Below are 18,424 nucleotides of genomic sequence, written 5' to 3'. Positions count from 1 at the left end.
TTTATAATTTTTTGAAATATAGAATTTGACACATTCTACCGTGACGTTACAACGTTTTGACGCCTTTTTGGTGAGATTTTTCATTATAACTCGTAAATTCGACCGTAAACCCTCAAATAATTTTTGCATATTCGGATTCCTTGTAAAATTTCCAATAAGTATGATCTGTTGAACAGTTAGTTTTCATTGGAAAAGTATGTTAGAAATGGGAATTAGTAGCGTGACGTTACAACGTTGTAACGTCACGCTACTAATTCGCCCTTTTAACATATTTTTCCGATTAAAACCTACTGTTCAACATATCATACTCATTGGAAATTTTACAAGAAATCCGAATATGCAAAAATGTTTGATGGTTTATGGTCGAATTTACGAGTTATATTGGAAAATCTGACAGAAAATGCGTCAAAACGTTGTAACGTCACGGTAGAATGTGTCATTTACTAAAATTCAAATATATTGCGTTTTGTTCAACCAATTTCAAATCTTTTTCCATAAATTAAAAGCTGAATACAATACTATTCGATCATCTGAATGCAGGTTTTGCGTCAGATTGATGAAATTCAAGATATTGGCGAGTTTTTGGGACAATCTCCCTAAATTTCAGCAAAATTTCTAAAAATATATGAATATATGTATTTTTTTTTTCAATAAGAAAAAAACAATCAAAAATTTCTTCCTCAACGTTTATTTTACATATCATTTGTAGGCGAGTTACAGTAAAAAAATCAGCTCAATCGGAGCATTGATTACGGACAATGAGATGTGTGAAGTGAGCGACTTTGCTTAAAAATAGAACAAAAATCGATTTCAAATCATCAACCTTGTATGGAAAGTCGAAAAAAAAAATCCGTTCTACTGTATTTTTTTTCCTTCACGTTTTCGAACTCAGGGCATGATTCTACACCAAAAATGATCATCAGCTTACCGAGTTCAAAAATGCTGTACACTAGTATAATAAACTGTCAAAAGTTACTGGATGCACGGTAAATATCGTTACTGGTGAACGGTTAATACGATAACCGAGTTTACCGAGATAAATCTGTTGTTAAAAACTCAGTAAAAATATGGAAAAGATACTGAACTCAGTGAAAAAATTACTGAGCTGGAACATCTGAATCTTAGTGTGTAGTAGGGAGTAACGAAACTACTGAAACAAATTGTGGATAGAATCTCAAGTGAGCGACTAAAGAAATTATAAGAATTGAAATTAGAAGAAGGCCATCTTGAACTGCACAACACAATAATAAAGATGACTTTCCTGTCTAACGTCCTGGTCATGAAAGGCTATAAAATGGTTCGATAATAACTACTATTACCCTAGCAGGCAAATTGCACGAAAGTGTATTCTCCGGGGTCCAGAGGAATGGTCTACATATTCTGTACTTTTTTCATTTTTAAACAATCGAAATTAAACATAATCAATGAATTATGTAGATTTTTTTGTTTTAATTTTTTTTTATCTGTATTAACGAGATTTTTAGCCCTAGGCTAGTTCATCTCGGGACCCACGCTTTACTTCCCTTTAAATGTGACACTCTGTAAAATCCATATAAAAATATAATCGTCCAAAAGGGGTGAGAGCAGGGAGAGTGGAATATTTTAAATATTGCTTGACGAATCTGCCATTAATTCTACGCATAATTGTCCCATGTTATATGGGATTCCCATATAACGTGGGACAATTGGGCGTATAACGACAGTAATCAACTGATTACCCCTTAATAAATTCCTGAAGGATATCTTTAGAAATTCCTTCGAAAATTCCAACAGGTATCAATTAATCTTGACAAAACATCGTGAATAGTCATTCGAAACGGAGTAATCTAATCATAAAGCCCATGTTATCTGACACAATTGTTATCAAAAGCGAAGCGATTCCGATATAAAATCATTATCAGCCATTCGATCCATCCGTTTAGAGACATTACGTGAAAGACACATCATGCCATACGTGATAGCTACGAAATTGGGTTAACTATCAACAGAAATAACTTTCCGTATCGATTTCTCGTCGCTAATCATCATATCTGGTGCACACGAGGCTTAAGGGCTTATCTATCTAACCTGGATAGCGCAAAACACGTGTACCTACAAGAAAAGAAGTGCTTCAACCTGGATTGAATATTTCATGTTGCTGTTGAATAAAGCATTGGAAAATGCACATGTGGAACTCCCGCCTCAACCCCCTCATACTGTGCATCTCGTGATTAGTGGTCATCATAATTACTACAGGCGTTTGATGATGCTTGCGCCTTCCTTCAGTGGAAGTAAACTCGATTTCAATTAGATCGGCTCCGTTCAAACTCAACTCACATGCTGTAGATACCATGGGAGCTAAAACACTACTAGCATCTTCCAGTTATCATGGTACAAATTTGAGAGATAAACAGTTGTTGAGTAAATTTCTTACAACTTCATCAATGATCAAGGTAAACAATAAAAATTATGCAAGTTCAGGACACAAAAACAATTATTTTCAAAGTTGTCTGAATTGAGGTTTTGATAAATTAATTGCTCTCTGGTCGAAAAGAGCCATTTTCAATAAATACACTACCCGTCATAAGTACGGACTCACAAAAAGTATTGCAACAATATTGCATCACCCTGACTCACCTCGATGTCTCCAAAACCAGAGGACTTACAAAGGTGCTGTCTTCAGGAAAGTTATTCAGAAGACCAAAAGCAACAACTTTTCTATAGGCGTCATTTTTGTAGGTGTTCTGGTTTTAGAGATATCGAGGTGAGTCAGGGTGATGCAATATTGTTGCAATACTTTTTGTGAGTCCGTACTTATGACGGGTAGTGTAAATCAAAACCATATCGCTCGTGCGGCGAACCGCGGGCGGCAAACCGCGGGCGGCCGCACGGGGGCAAGGTGGCCGTCTGTTTTCCGTTACAATTAAAAATTAATTTTAAACAGATGTAATAGCCTCCTATCGGAATGACGCTCCCCTTGAATGGCTCAGAGCAGAGCCGACAAAAAGAGGCGGGAAGCCGTGGCAGCCTGGCGGTGGTGGTGCAGTGCGGTGTGATGTTGGGCTGGGTGCGCTAAATGGTTCAAATGTATTGTTTAACAAGCCAATTAAGTGGATACATTTGCCATCATTATTGTGGCCACTTATCTTCTCTCGAGATGCTCTCGGAAGGAACAGACAATGTATCATCATCGTTTCGGGCGATTTACAATCTTTTCGAGGGGCCAAGCTTCTGGCTGGGGGCTGCATTCAAGCATGACCCCACTTTGAAGGGCATCGTAATGAATGCTACCGTAGAAAAGCTGGCATACCTACTAGTATGAAGATAACTTGAAAAATGAAAAAGAGTCGTAAAGAGCATTGGTATTATAGAGATCTAAAAAAAACTACGCTTTTATGTAGGAACTAATGAGAAAATTGTTTAACATTTATTCAGATTTTTTATACTTTCTTCGAAGCGCTTTCCGTTTCCCTAAAATATCCTTGAACATCCTACATGATTTCTCTTATTTATGTATCTTTATAGTCAATTCGTGGATAATCTTGTAAATTTTGTAGCATAAATCGCCAATTTTTTCTAGGTCACTAATCTCCCTATAATTCCAAACAACATTTTTACCCTTTGCATACCGTATTACCCCGCTAATACGACACTGACTGTTGTCGTATAACCGGGGTAAACTTTTAATTCGACAAACTGGTCACTCTACACCACCATGCTCATTGAAATTTGGCAACTCTATTTTTGTTTTTGTTTTGATTTCCGGATTTGTTATGAAATGTAATTTCATCAAATATTGCGGTGGCGCGAATGAAAAGCTCGTTCTTTCTACGATTGTAGCCATCCTCAGTTCATTCCGGTTGGTCTCCAGGCGGTTTGGGTGTTGAACTTAGAACTTCCGAAATTTGCGGCTGCAAGAGGAGTTGCTGCGGGTGCGAGTATAAGCGCAATATCAAACTGTTTTGCATTTACAGTGTACATCGTTGTGACATTTGAACACTTTTTAATTCGACATGTGTCGTATAAGCGGGGTACGAACTAAAAAGTGTCGTATTAAAACGTGTCGAACCAGAGGGGTAAGACGGTACACAACTAAGCAAAAGTGTTCATGTTTTACTATTTGAAAAATAATTAATCTTAATCAAATTTCCTGCTTCCATCCATCGTCGTCTGCTGCTGCCTCTGCCGCCGTCATCGCCATTGTGAGGGAAAGCACATTTAAATTGAATAGAATTATGTATATTAAATTGAAGCTCGAGACAATGTTTAGACTGGCTGGACGGACGACGATGCAAACCTTTACATTCAATCGCGATGGGAGGGCGCCAAAAGCTGTCAACAGAAGGCCTCCCTTGTCGTGTTGGGCATTCAGATGGTGGTGCGCCATCTCATCACCAGGAGCGAGCCTATCAACGCAACGCTTCAGTGAGTTTAATGACAACCTAACTACCGCGAGCCGTCGTGAAATACAGTTCACCCCCAGATCAGCAAGCCTCAATGTGTCGTGCCAATTTGTTGACTTGCTGGGTGTCGTTTTTGTTCCTCTCGATTGCAGTTCGATTTACTTCAAAGATCACGTTGCTGGTAAGTCAGCAAGATTTACATACTGAGAAATTGAAATCAGTTCCTTACAAGGCCCCAAATCAATTATTTGGGGACAGCTAAGCGGAAGTTTCTGAAGTTGAAAGACTGCTGGCCGAGCTTCTCGAAGAATCGTACTTCAAGTCAATGTTTGTCTAAGAATCTCCAAGAACTCCTTCGAGTAAGGGCGCCGTTATAGTTACGCGTGAGAGTGGGAGTGCGCGTGTGCGAAGCCGCAAAGAAGAACATCAACAATAGCAAATCCACGAAAATCCTATGGACGCACACTCTCACTCTCACTTTGAAGCGGCACTATGGCAGCACCGTAAAGGTCATCGGATCTACAAGCGTATTCAGTCTGGAGTATCTTGAATTCGTTCTGAAACCGGACTGCAACGTTTATGAAACGCTTTAAACATAGTGATCAAAAATGTATTTTCAAGAACAGTAGCCCCCTGAAACACCCCCAAAACTCTATATAACGCTCTTGAGACCCTTCGAAATCTCCTGCAACCGCCTTGGCTCATCTGTAACGCATAAATGAGAACATCTTTTTTTTTTTATTTGTGAATTTTAACTTAATGCTAATTCTTCACACCAATGAGAACTGTAATGTTTGAGATAAAAATATTGAGAGTGTGTTCGGTAAAATGAAATGCAGTCGTGGACGAAAAGAGAATTTAATAAAGATTGATTCGAGCTTGAGCCGTGATCAAGAGCGGAGGCAAATGTTAGTCTTTTTATTTAAACAATTGATAGAACCTCTTTACTTAATATATTTGATTCCTTTTATCAGTTACAGTCTGTCTAGATCCAATTAAGTGATTATTAGGAGAATTTAACAGTGACGACGAGAAAGTGAAACGAATCCACGCATAGTTTCAAGCTCAAACGGAATATTCCAGGGTGAGCTACGGTAAGTAAACTGTAGAGCAGATGTTGAGTCAGACAGTGCACTTGTAAGCAGTATTTGCTAGAGTATCTGTTAGGCATACCTGTGACTATAGAATTCATAGCGAAAAAGACCTTGCGTTTCCAGAAATAGCGTTTCTGGTGACGTAAATTTGATAGCATATTGAAATTGTGAAACTAATCTTTGTTTCAGGATCTTTTGTCCTACTATAACGTGTATTATAATCTCCATCTTGATTTTTTTTCTACAGTCATCATCATCGCTCGATCGACATTTTCTTCTTTCGTTGCTTCGGGGCCTAGGAGCGCCATACTCAAGAGAGTAGCCCACGAAGGAGATTCCGTGACGCACAGCAGTGAGAAGTCTCCGTACGAAGCGATCCCGAGTACGGTTGAGTGAGGACCCCGTTGAGAATCTACAGCGAGTGAGAGTCTAGGTCAAACGACAACCGAAAGCGGCGTAGTGAACAAGTCCTAGAGGTGTGAAGTGCATGCCGAATTGAGCAAGGTGCATGATTACTTGTGTCGGTTAGAACAAACGAGAGCGAACGTTCGATCGAACGGAGTGTAGGTGCTACCTCCAGTGCGAAGTGGGAAACGAGATCGAAGATAGCTACTGAGTCAGCAGAGAGTAAAAAGCCGACGGTGCAACCTTCGACTGGTGGTGAGAACATAGCCTGGTGGTGAGCGGTGAGCCTGGTGGTGAGCGGTGAGCCTGGTGGTGAGCGGTGAGCCTGGTGGTGAGGAGTGAACCTTGGTGGTGAGACCGAGCAGCGAGTTGCATCGTTGTCAAAAGAGTTGCATCCGCAAAAATTGAGTGAGTGAGCAGCATCTAACGTAAGTAAACATCTTTTATCCTTTTATTGGTAGCTTACAGTGAGTGCATTTGTGCATACAGGTCGGTTCAAAATGTCGGTACCAGGTATGATCGGAACTATCGATAACTTTCATGCGGGTAAATCGTTTAGCAATTATGTAGAGCGCTTCGAAATTATGTGTAATTTGAATAAAGTCAAACCGGAGGAGAAGAAACAGTGGTTTATTTCACTAAGCGGTGATGATGTTTTTGATGAGATTAAATTGCTATTTCCTAAGAAAAATGTTAACGATTTGGACTATGATGAAATGATTAAGAAGCTCAGGAGTCGGTTTGATAAAACCGAGCCTGCTCTCATGCACAGATACAAGTTTTATAACAAATATCAAGGACACACGGAAAGTGCGGAGAATTTCGTTGTTGCCGTAAAATTACTAGCAGAGAGTTGTAACTTTAAAGAATTCAAAGACGAAGCAGTGAGAGATAGGCTTATCATAGGTCTTCGCGACAAGAAATTGCAACGTAAAATTCTTATGGAAGATGAGATTACGGTTGATGCAGTAGAAAAACTGATTATAACTCATGAAGAAGCAGGCGAAAGAACAAAAGAAATAGTAGACCCAAACGACGCGGGGGCGATTTTATCTGTAAAGCACCGGCTAGGTCAAAAGCAAGAGGATTATAATAGCAGGAGATCCAGTAGGTTCCGTTCTAGGAGCAGAAGTGGAGATCGCTCCGGTACTCGCTCCAGAAGTAGAGATAATAGTAATTTTTATCGTGGCGGACGTAGTCGTGAGTGGAACGGACATAGCAAAGCCGTATGTAATCATTGCAAGCGTGTAGGACATATCAAGAAAAATTGTTGGTTCCTGAACAAAACTGCAGTTAAATTTGTGCAACAAGAAGAAGAAGAAGTAGTGGTAGAATCAGTACCGTTTGACAAGTTCAATAGAATCCGTATCGATGAGACCAGTGATAACTCAGATATAGAATGTTTAAAAATTGGAGCCATTAACCATATTAGTGAGCCATGTCTGGTGAAAGCCGAAGTTCAAGGTCAGGAGATAGTACTGGAAATCGATACAGGTTCTGCGGTAACAGTGATTAGCGAAATGCTGTATAGAAAGTTATTCCATTCTTTACCTACGACTCAGTGTAACAAGAGATTAATAGTGGTTAACGGATCAAGGCTAACAGTTTCGGGTCAACTACATGTAGAAGTTCGATTGAATGGTCTACGAAGCTCTAAGAAGGTGATTATTTTGAGAAGCAGCAAGGATTTTACACCACTATTAGGACGAGATTGGTTGGAAACTTTCTACCCAGAATGGAAAACACAGTTTCTGAATCCTGCAATCATCAACCATCTTGGAATTGACAGATTACGTGAAAATGCAATAGGTAATATTCAACAAAAATTCATAAAAGTATTTAGTAAAGATTTTTCTGAGCCTATTGTGGGATTCAAAGCTGATTTAACTCTCAAATCAGATCAACCGATTTTCAAACGGGCTTACCAAGTTCCGTACAAGCTGAAAGAAAAATTTTTGACCCATTTAGACATGCTTGAAAAACAATGCGTAATAAGTCCCGCCAAAGCCAGTGAGTGGGCTTCGCCGGTGATTGCAATTTTGAAGAAAGATGGAGAAATTCGCATGGTTATAGATTGCAAAGTTTCATTGAATAAAGTCATTATCCCAGACACTTATCCTTTACCGCTCGCGCAGGATATTTTCGCTTCATTGGCGGGGTGTAAGGTATTCTGTTCACTGGATTTAACTGGAGCATATACACAACTAGAGCTTACAGAACGTTCAAAAAAATTCGTAGTAATCAACACTGTGAAAGGTCTCTACACTTTTAATCGCTTACCACAAGGAGCGTCCTCCAGCGCTGCCTTGTTTCAACAGGTCATGGATCAGGTCTTGGAAGGACTTGACGGAGTATGTTGTTATTTGGATGACGTCCTAATTGCTGGGAAGACATTTAAGGAATGCTATGACAAGTTGGTTCAAGTTCTAGAAAGGCTTGCCAATGCAAATGTACGCGTTAATTTTAAAAAGTGTAAATTTTTCGTCGAATCCTTAGCATATTTAGGTCATTTAGTAACGAAGGATGGTTTATTACCCTCTCCTGAAAAAATATCAACGATTGAAAGAGCTAAAACACCCCAGAATGAGACTGAACTTAAAGCATATTTGGGGCTCATTAATTACTACAATAAATTCATACCAAATATGGCCACAAAATTAAGATGCCTATACAATCTTTTGAAAAAGGATCAAAAATACATTTGGACCAAAGAATGTGAAGAATCTTTTCAACAAAGCAAAAACAGTTTAGTGTCTGCCAACATACTCGATTTTTATGATCCGACTAAACCATTAGTAGTAGTTACAGATGCCTCTTCGTATGGCTTAGAAGGCGTTTTGGCACAAATTGCAGATGGAACTGAAAAACCTATCTGTTTTACCTCATTCTCCTTAAACAATGCACAGAAAAAGTACCCAGTACTGCATCTAGAAGCTTTGGCACTTGTTTGCGTTATCAAAAAGTTCCACAAGTTTCTGTTCGGTCAAAAGTTTAAAGTATATACTGATCACAAGCCTCTTATAGGAATTTTCGGGAAAGAGGGCAAGCAATCGGTTTATGTCACTAGATTGCAAAGGTACATAATGGAGCTTTCTATTTACAATTTTGAGATTGAATACAGGCCAGGATCTAAGATGGGAAATGCAGATTTCTGCAGCCGCTTCCCACTGGATCAGAAAATTCCTAGAAGCATAGATCAAGAGGTAATAAACAGCTTGAATTTTTCTAATGAATTTCCAATTGACTTTGCATTGATTTCCCAAGAAATCAAAGCTGATAAGTTACTAACTGAAATTTTTAAATTTGTCTCAACCGATTGGCCGAAAAATTTACCTATGCAATTCAAGAATTTTTACGCAGTGAGAGAAAAGTTGGAAATTATTGATGGTATTCTTATGATTGAGGACAGAGTAGTGATACCAGAAAAGTTGAAGAACGACATACTTAAATTGTTGCACAGTAACCACAGTGGTCTAGTAAAAATGAAACAGCTAGCAAGAAGATCAGTATACTGGCCAGGACTTAATGCGGATATTGAGGATTTTGTTAAATGTTGTAAATCATGTGCAAAAATGACATTGATTCCCAAGACAAAATTGACTGAGACTTGGATCCCCACTAAGCGTCCATTCATCAGAATACACGCTGACTTCTTTCATTTCGATACAAAAACGTTTTTGCTGATTATTGATAGCCATTCAAAGTGGCTTGAAATAGAAATAATGAGGAATGGTACTAATGCAAAGTCAGTCATAAAAAAGTTTATATCCGTTTTTGCAAGGTTTGGCCTACCAGATGTGGTAGTTACGGATGGGGGTCCACCCTTCAACTCTAAGGAATTTATAAGCTTCTTAGAACATCAGGGAATCAAAGTTTTAAAAAGTCCACCTTACAACCCGGCTAGCAATGGCCAGGCTGAAAGAATGGTCAGAGTAGTGAAGGATGTGTTAAAAAAGTTTTTATTAGATGAAAAGACAAGGTCTATGGACATAGAAGACCGATTAAACCTTTTTTTATCAACTATAGAAATAGTTGTCTTGGGACGGAAGGAAAGTATCCTTCAGAGAATGTGTTTTCCTTTAAACCTAAAATGTTGGTGGATTTAATTAATCCACGAAGTGCTTACAAGAACTTTCTGGAAAAGTCACCCGAACGCACAGTGAATGCGGAATCAGGACCACTTGCGTCTCCTGATGGGTTTAGCCAACTAGTAGCAGGGGATGAATTATTTTACAAAAACTATGACAAAAGAGATTTGCCTAGATGGTTAGAAGCAAAATTTATTAAAAAACTATCTAATAATATCTTCCAGATTTCACTAAGTGGACACAAGTTGACGGCACATCGGAATCAGTTAAAACTGATGCACAGACCTAGAAGTCAGGCTAGGGTGATGTTTAACCTCAACGCATCTGCATCTACGAAAAGACGAAGAAGTGTCTCAGTTGAAGACGATTTCTTTGGATTCCAAGATCCCATCCGAGATGAGGCAGATCCACCACCGAAAAAGAAATATCTGCAGATTCGTAGTCCAATCCTGACCAGATCCAAGGCTAGCGCAATCCAAGATGCGGTCGAATAAGATGAGCTGTAAAATGTCGAAGAAGAAAAGTGATAATCGTTGAAACACGAACTCGAAGTCGTTGAACTTATTGAAATACGCAAGTAACACTTGCAATCTGAAATTTGTTAAAGTATTAAAATTCTGTAATCATTTTCTATAAAGGGAAGAATTGTAATGTTTGAGATAAAAATATTGAGAGTGTGTTCGGTAAAATGAAATGCAGTCGTGGACGAAAAGAGAATTTAATAAAGATTGATTCGAGCTTGAGCCGTGATCAAGAGCGGAGGCAAATGTTAGTCTTTTTATTTAAACAATTGATAGAACCTCTTTACTTAATATATTTGATTCCTTTTATCAGTTACAGTCTGTCTAGATCCAATTAAGTGATTATTAGGAGAATTTAACAAGAACATCTGTAATTTCCGAAAATACTTCTGTAACGCCTCCGAAATCCGCTGAATATCCTCAGAATCTTGCTGAAAAGCCTCCGTAAATTATCTGAATCCCCATCGCACCCTGTAAAGCCTTCTGTTGCCGCAACCACTGTGCAGCGGCAATCGATGTACATAGATAGTGGAACAACCTGGGTTTCCTTTGTGTATCGATGCGCCCAACAGATCAATTGTAATCAATATAGACTGTGCAGAAGAGTTACCTTATAGAAGCACAGTCAGCTCCATTGTTAGCTCCAAGCGAGTTGGTGATGTCGTTATCAAATTTGGCACGTAGTAAGTGCAATAAATATCAGTTTGCGATAGCAATAGTTTCCAAGTCTGTTATCGTAGTTGCGTAGCATATGGAAAAAGACAGAATTGTAAGTACATTATAGATTAATTCATTTAATGAAAATTAATTTCTGCAAATATATTTTAGCTTTAAAGCTGTTCAGTACAACAACTAAAAGACTGTTTCAATCCACTCCATCATCCATCAAACTACGCCAACATACTTTAAAGAATTCTGGACCTGAGTTGGCACCAGAAATTAATCTACCACTGCAGGCACAGTGGAACCTACCAGCTAGCATTCAAAAACCACGTAAGAAATAGAGGATTAGTGATTCACAGTTCGAATTTGTCACTGCTTCTTCGGGTTGCTCTAGTCGAGCGAGTGCGTAGTCAAGATTCAGTGCACAGTGGTTCAAATGTGTTGTGAGTGATTTACCGAAGTCTGGTAATCATCTGCCGAAGTATGGTCGCTGATGAAGTCAACATTAACCGCAGTAGGAGAGAAACTCCACGGGATTTATTTGCTTTACAATGGTTGGAATTACAACATTATTTGCGTTTGAAGGAGATCAAAGCGGAAGCGGATTACTATCGACAAAAGTATGAGCTACTGAAGCTAATGGAAAGCGGTAGAAGAAGAATGAGTCGAAGAAGTGTTATCACTGACCAGGAAATACTGGATTCAGGATTGTCAGTGAGTCTCAAATCGGAGTTGGACACACCTACGAATGTTTTCTCATGCACGACGGTAGCGAGTATCTGCAATTCCGATAGTACTTCGTCTCCGTCAGCGGTACCAGTTGTACCAATTATACCACCTGTTTCTGTAAGGGACACTAGCTCTAGTATAGCAGTAGAGTTCACGGCAACAGCAACGTATTTTGCGAAATTACCACCCGTAAAATATATGGGAACCATGTTAGTTTTAGTTCAGGCAGTTACAAATAAAATACAATCTCCCGCGGTATCATCTTTCAAGATCTCCTCAAAGATCAATTACTCACAGCGTACGGTAGAAATATTTTCAGTATCAGAAATAGTCAAAGCGAAGTTTGAGAAGATTACAAGTTTAAGGCTCAAAAGATATGTAACAGCAGTAGTATGTAGAGGGCTCCTAATCAATACTCATTACAGATATTGGGATATGTTTCAGAAGTTACTTTATTACACTAACGATAATCCGGTTGTTCACGGGGAGGAGGATGTTGCCGCAACCACTGTGCAGCGGCAATCGATGTACATAGATAGTGGAACAACCTGGGTTTCCTTTGTGTATCGATGCGCCCAACAGATCAATTGTAATCAATATAGACTGTGCAGAAGAGTTACCTTATAGAAGCACAGTCAGCTCCATTGTTAGCTCCAAGCGAGTTGGTGATGTCGTTATCAAATTTGGCACGTAGTAAGTGAAATAAATATCAGTTTGCGATAGCAATAGTTTCCAAGTCTGTTATCGTAGTTGCGTAGCATATGGAAAAAGACAGAATTGTAAGTACATTATAGATTAATTCATTTAATGAAAATTAATTTCTGCAAATATATTTTAGCTTTAAAGCTGTTCAGTACAACAACTAAAAGACTGTTTCAATCCACTCCATCATCCATCAAACTACGCCAACACCTTCGGAACCCCGAAAAGTTTCTAGGAAATATTTTGGCACAGTAAACTCCCTGAAACCCCTTGTAACGAACCTGCGAGCCTACTAAAAATCCGAAAACGCCCCCGAAACACGCAAAAAATCCGGAGAAACTTGCTGAAATGCCATTAAAAACACTCTGGAACCCTCTCGAACCACCTGAGACCCTCAAATCCCTTGAAACGCGACTGTAACACCACTGAAAATCTTCTGAAACTTTCGGACTTCCGTAACATCTCCGGAATCCCGTGGAAATCCTATGGAACATCTTGAAATGCCGCAGAAAACTTCTTGAAACTCATTAGAACCCCATGTAACACACCTGAGACCTTCTGGAACCCCCGAAAACGCTCCTGTATCGCTTCAGGAACTCCCTGAAAATCTTCTGAAACTTCCTGAAATGCATCCAAACACTTCCTGAAACCTCTTCGGACCCTCATTAGGAAGCATTAGGAAGTTTCAGAGAATTTGGTCCTCCCACTCCTGACACTTCCTTGACAGCCATCTGAAACCCCGTATTGCCGCCCCCTTCAACTCCTTCGAAACCTTAAAATCCATTTGACTTAGGTTATAAACTGCATCCATTTAAGCAAAAAATATGTTTAGGCAATCTTGACTCATTACCTAGATGGAGATTCTATAGTGAATGCATCTTTTTTTTTTTCATTTATTTTATTTTTTCTACATACACAGTAGAATAATGAGCACGAGGATGATGATGTGTGGCTTTTTTCCTTTCACAGCCCGATTGAGGAACCATTTATGATTGTTCAGATTTTATCACCCCTTCCACGCGTCAGATTTTCATGTTTCAACTTCCTGCTATAATTGGGTTGTTCGATGAATAAAACATTGCGACATTTTTTCTATAGACCAATTAAAAGAGCACATTTTTCTGAGTACGCCTACCAGTGGCTTTGTTTTGCTGGTCGAATAAACAAAACATTTTTAATTTCCGTGGATTGAATGACAGTTCAAACGAAAAAATGACAATTAGAACTAAAGGGGTGTGAGTGACAAAAACTCACTTTCGAGTAAATGAGCAAGGATGGAAATCTAGTGATCATGACCAGATCTCGAATGTGTCGCGGTTGAAAGGCATCGCGCGATCATAGCAACAACGATAACATTGTGTCGTCAAGCATCCTAACAAACTACCGTCCGAGAAGAATAATCCGCGCGGCATGATGCGATCGTTATCATGAAGTCGAAATGATAAATTCGTAATTTCATTCACTTTTTGAGCATTCTTGCTGCTTTAACTTCCAGATATACTTATGAATGCATTATTTCTAATCAATAATGCGGTTTACGGGTGCATAAGTGGCATAAATTCTGATGAATATAATTTATCACGAGTTGTAACATGATCCGATAACGGGTCATCACGCGATAAAGCGTGCATCAGATCACAGAACAGATGTGTATCTTCGAACAAATGTGAAGTTTCGAGGTGGAAGTCGTGAAATTGTCACTTGGAAAACTAGATTGGAATGAATTTCCATGGAAAAATAAAAAATCATCAAAGCGTGCTATGCCGCCTCACTATGCTCGCTGCAGGCTAAAGCTTGACTTCCACCACCAGGTTCGCTAGTGTTGAGCTATCAAACGGGCAGTGCTTTTCGTGACGAAGATTCACCCCCGTGATCAGATGCTTTGATTGTCTCTGTTATATGAGCACGGTGTGAGGCGTCGGGATCATGCTACTGCAAGAACAAGGCTATCTTGGATTATTCGTATCCTGTATCATTTATCGCTGTGATTTTCTTCCATCCTTGGTAAATGAGGTTTAAAGTTTTTCACCAATTTTTCATCCCATACAAAATGTATGGAGATTCAAAATCAACCCTATTTTCTCCGATTTATTGTAATTTTTCTGGTCATCGTAAAAACAATCTTAAAAAAGTTCCTAAATGCTTGAAATCTGAAGAACCCAAAATCGACAAAATGGTCACTTACACCCCTTTGAATCTAGGCCCCTCAACACGAACAAAAAACAAACTTGAAATGCATTTTAAAAATAGTTGCCAGGCTCCCAAAATGATAAAGTTTTAGAATTCGACTTATTTTTTGAGGGAGTTTTCGATTATGAAATATTTAATCTGGATACCCATAAAGAACCCAATTAAAAGTAAATCTTTCCCCACTTCTTCAAAATAGATGTTTTAGGCGTGCTTTGCCGCAGCTTTAAAAATATTGAATGCGCTTATATGGATTTTCTATAATGTTTAAACATATTTTTGAAAAGCGGAGATGGTAAAATCGGAACATCACGTATCGTTCGTTGACATTTAAGCCATGTGCTCATAAAAGAGGATCAGTGCGAGTTGTGCTGGGAATTTCATCAGGATATTTCACCGGGCATTTCCCATTGTGATTCGTCCGAGAATTCTATCTGGAGATTCTGCCGATAATTCCATCTGGGAATCAGACCAAATCCCGCTGGATATTCTGCCAGGAAGTCTCTGTGGAGACTTCACCAGGAATTACCTCTGGATATTCCACCAGAAGTTTCGCTGGAGATTCCGCCATGAGTTCCCTCTGGCGATTCCAGCAGCAGTTCCCGCTAAGCATTCCTCCAGTAGTTACCTGTCCAGGAGTTTCCTCTGAAGATTTCGTCAGAAATTCCGCCGGGGATGCCCTCTGAGGATTCCTCCAAAAGTTCCCTCTGGGTATCCCGTCGAGAATTCCTTATGAGGGACTCCACCGAGAATTCGCTCTTGGAATTTCACCGGTAATTTCCTATTGAGATTTCATCGGGAATCCTGTCAGAGAATTCCACCGAGGAATTTCGTTTGCGGATTCCGTCCAAATCCATCTGAGGATTCTGCCGGGAATTCTGCCTGCGGCTTCTGCCAGAGATTCCCCCTGGAGATACCGCCAGGAATACCCTCAGAGGATTCCACCAGGAATTCGCTTTGAAGACTACACCAGAAATTCTCTCTTGGAGATTCTATAGAAGTTCCCTTTGAAGCTTGCTATAGGAATTCGTTATAGGGAATCCGCTACGAATTTACTTTGGAGAAACCTTTGAGGATTTTATAAAAAGTTACTTTTAGGGAATCCTTCCAGAGTTCATTTAAGCTCCCTTTGAAGACGGATATTCTCTCTGAAGCTTCCTTTATAAGGTCGCCTGGAGATTCTTCCGGAAGTTCGTTTTGAGGATTCCCCAGAAGATCCGATTCCTTCTGCGGATTCTCCTGGAGCAACTTCTGGAAAATCTTCCAGGAGTTCTTTCTTGGGATTTCTCCAAAAGATTCATCTGAAGAATCCTCCAGGAGCTCATTCTGGGTATTCCTCCGGGAGCTCCTTCTGGAGGTTCCTTCGGGACTTCTTATATCTCTAAGAATTCCTAGACTTCCGTACAAGAATTTCTCCAGAAGTTCCCTTTGGAAGAATTCCCAGATTGAACTCCTGGAGGAACTCCTGGAGGAATCTTCAGAAGGAAATCTTGGAGGATATCCTGAAAAGAAACCCAGATGATAGCTTCTGGAGACTCCCGGAGAAATCCCTTTGAAGCATTTCCCAGAAGCCACTCCGAAAAGAAGTTTTGAAAGGAGTCCTCAAGGAATCGCTGAACGGATCTCTACCATTCAATCCCTTTTGGGATTCCTCCAGGAGTTTACAGGAGGAGGAATCATCGGAGGGAATTCCTTTTCCAGGAGGGAATTCCCGAAGGAATCCCTGGCGGTAGTTCCGAGAGGAATCCCCGACAGAATCCCTAGTGGAAATTCCCGGTCGATTCCCTGGAGGGAATTCCCGGCGGAATCCCTGGAGGAAATTCCCGGAGGAATTTCTGGAGGGAATTCCCGGAGGAATCCCTAAAGGGAATTTCTGGAGGAATTCTCGATGGGAAATCCTTGAAGAATTTCTCCTGAAAAAAATCCCAACGGGAACTCTTGAAGGAATCCCCAGAGGAACTCCTGGAGGAATCTTCAGAGTGAACTCTTGGAGGAATCGCCAGAAGAAACTCGTGGAGGAATACCTAGAAGAAATTCTTGGAGGAACCCTTTGAAGGAACTCCTTGTACATTCCTCCTCACTTTACTAGTTCACCATTTCCTTCCTAGAACTTCCAGAAGTTTCTCCCGGGGAATTATGCAGTAGTGAGTGTGTGTTACACACACTAAGAAAATCTCAATTTTCAGGGTGACACAATTGAAGAAATTGACGTAAATAACCATGACACAAACAGAAATATGACTTATTTTTGTGTCGTCTGTGATGCAAATGCAAAAATCAGCATTGTCGACATTTGCTGCAATTTGGACACATGTTTAAGTGAGCGCCCACAATATTCGACCACAATACATAAAATTCTGTTTCATTCACACTAAAATTACACGACAAAAAACTTAATGGAACTCCGCTGTGTTTACCGCGGCTAAAACGTCAAACGCAGTCACTTGAGTTGTTGTGATTTGTAAATATTGTTCCAAATCAATTTTTTATTCAGATTCGGAGCAAGAATTGTAAGAATTGTGAGATCTTTAGTGAGATTAGTACGTAGTGCACAATTAACGTGAAAAAGGCACCAGGATTCATCCGCCAGGTACGGCTAGCAGCTAGCAGTGGCAGAAAATGGAAACAAATGTGACTCGAGGAAGCAGAAACATAATGTTATGATCTGAAAAAGTGAGCAATGCTATTGATCCAAAGATTGTATTAAGATCAAATATCGACAAGAGTATGAATAAAGTGTGTTGAAACGGAATTCATTGTCATCATTTATTTATTTTTTGAAAGGAACGGGAAGGGGGATACAGTACTAGTTAGTGGTAGACAAAAATGAGGTTAGGTTTCCGTCACAAAAGCATATCCTGTAAAGTTATAAGCCTTATGTTTTGACGAGTAAATTTACTTGAATCAGCCTAGTGTAAAAATAATATCGGACATAATATTGTGTCATTTTGCTCGCTGTCATATGTCGGCGTAAAATGACACAAAATTACATGCCTTTTTGGAAGTGTGCAGCAAGATAGATTGGGCTACACCTTTGTACGCACATTCTTGATGCGTTACTAGCGCCGCAGCTGTGCTCGCGTCAATGCGAGAAACAACATCGTGGCTTTCAGTGTCTGGCAGCGAACGAGGTAAGACCTGCTTGAGGGTAGTACAGTGTGTTGGGTGATCCTTAGCTTCTTGGATCCGGAAATTGTACTGCTAGTTCCCAGAATTCTATGGCAATTTCTACCACTACCGATCTCGCAATTTTTGTCAGGGAATCTTTCATCGATTCTTTCTGAGGGATTCTTTCATTATTTTCTACTGGGTATTTCTCCAGCAATATCTTCAGGGGAAATCTCAAGGCAATTCATTACAAGGAATCCGTCGGGAGAATTATTCACCGCTATTTACGAAGAGCTTCTGACTGAAGCGATCCCAAGAAATAACTCCTAGAGAAATCTTTACAATGAGCTCCCGAAGGGAAATTTTTGTAAACTACAATAAAGAAAATGATTTAAATCAAACAAAATTCTAACTGTTGTAAGTAAATTAGTTATTCTTGTCTTATGAATTGTTGTGTTACTTGAATTACCTATAACTTTTGATGATTGAAGTTCACGGCGTGTGTATGGGAAAGGTTTATAACAAAAAAATGGGCATCGCCATAT

At 39.6% G+C, this 18,424-nt stretch overlaps 2 protein-coding genes across 15 annotated transcripts in view; one reads left to right on the top strand and one right to left on the bottom strand.

The window, feature by feature from the left end:
- The window catches only part of LOC109401225 (uncharacterized protein DDB_G0284459), a 337,393-nt gene that overhangs the window by 70,637 nt on the left and 248,332 nt on the right, over nt 1-18,424 (bottom strand). The gene's annotated exons all lie outside the window — the stretch shown is intronic.
- Nucleotides 5,142-17,523, top strand: LOC109410936 (uncharacterized protein K02A2.6-like). 3 transcript variants are annotated; one of them, XM_062842569.1, is made up of 2 exons: nt 5,142-5,476; nt 5,724-17,523. In XM_062842569.1, exon 2 carries the CDS (start codon nt 6,382-6,384, stop codon nt 9,985-9,987), a length of 3,606 nt encoding a protein of 1,201 aa, XP_062698553.1. In that variant the 5' UTR covers nt 5,142-5,476; nt 5,724-6,381; the 3' UTR covers nt 9,988-17,523. The 3 variants fall into 3 exon arrangements, with proteins under 3 accessions (XP_062698553.1, XP_062698555.1, XP_062698554.1); XM_062842571.1 differs by having other exon boundaries at nt 5,145-7,690; nt 10,194-17,523; XM_062842570.1 differs by having other exon boundaries at nt 5,148-5,290; nt 5,357-17,523.

The sequence above is a fragment of the Aedes albopictus genome, chromosome 3 (genome assembly GCF_035046485.1).
Source record: "Aedes albopictus strain Foshan chromosome 3, AalbF5, whole genome shotgun sequence".
NCBI classification, from domain to species: domain Eukaryota; kingdom Metazoa; phylum Arthropoda; class Insecta; order Diptera; family Culicidae; genus Aedes; species Aedes albopictus.
Note: the sequence above shows the minus strand (reverse complement) of the source record. Positions and strands in the feature narration are given on the sequence as shown.

Coding starts and splice junctions, on each gene's coding strand:
- LOC109410936 (XM_062842569.1), top strand. CDS start 6,382: ATGTCGGTACCAGGTATGATCGGAACTATCGATAACTTTCATGCGGGT.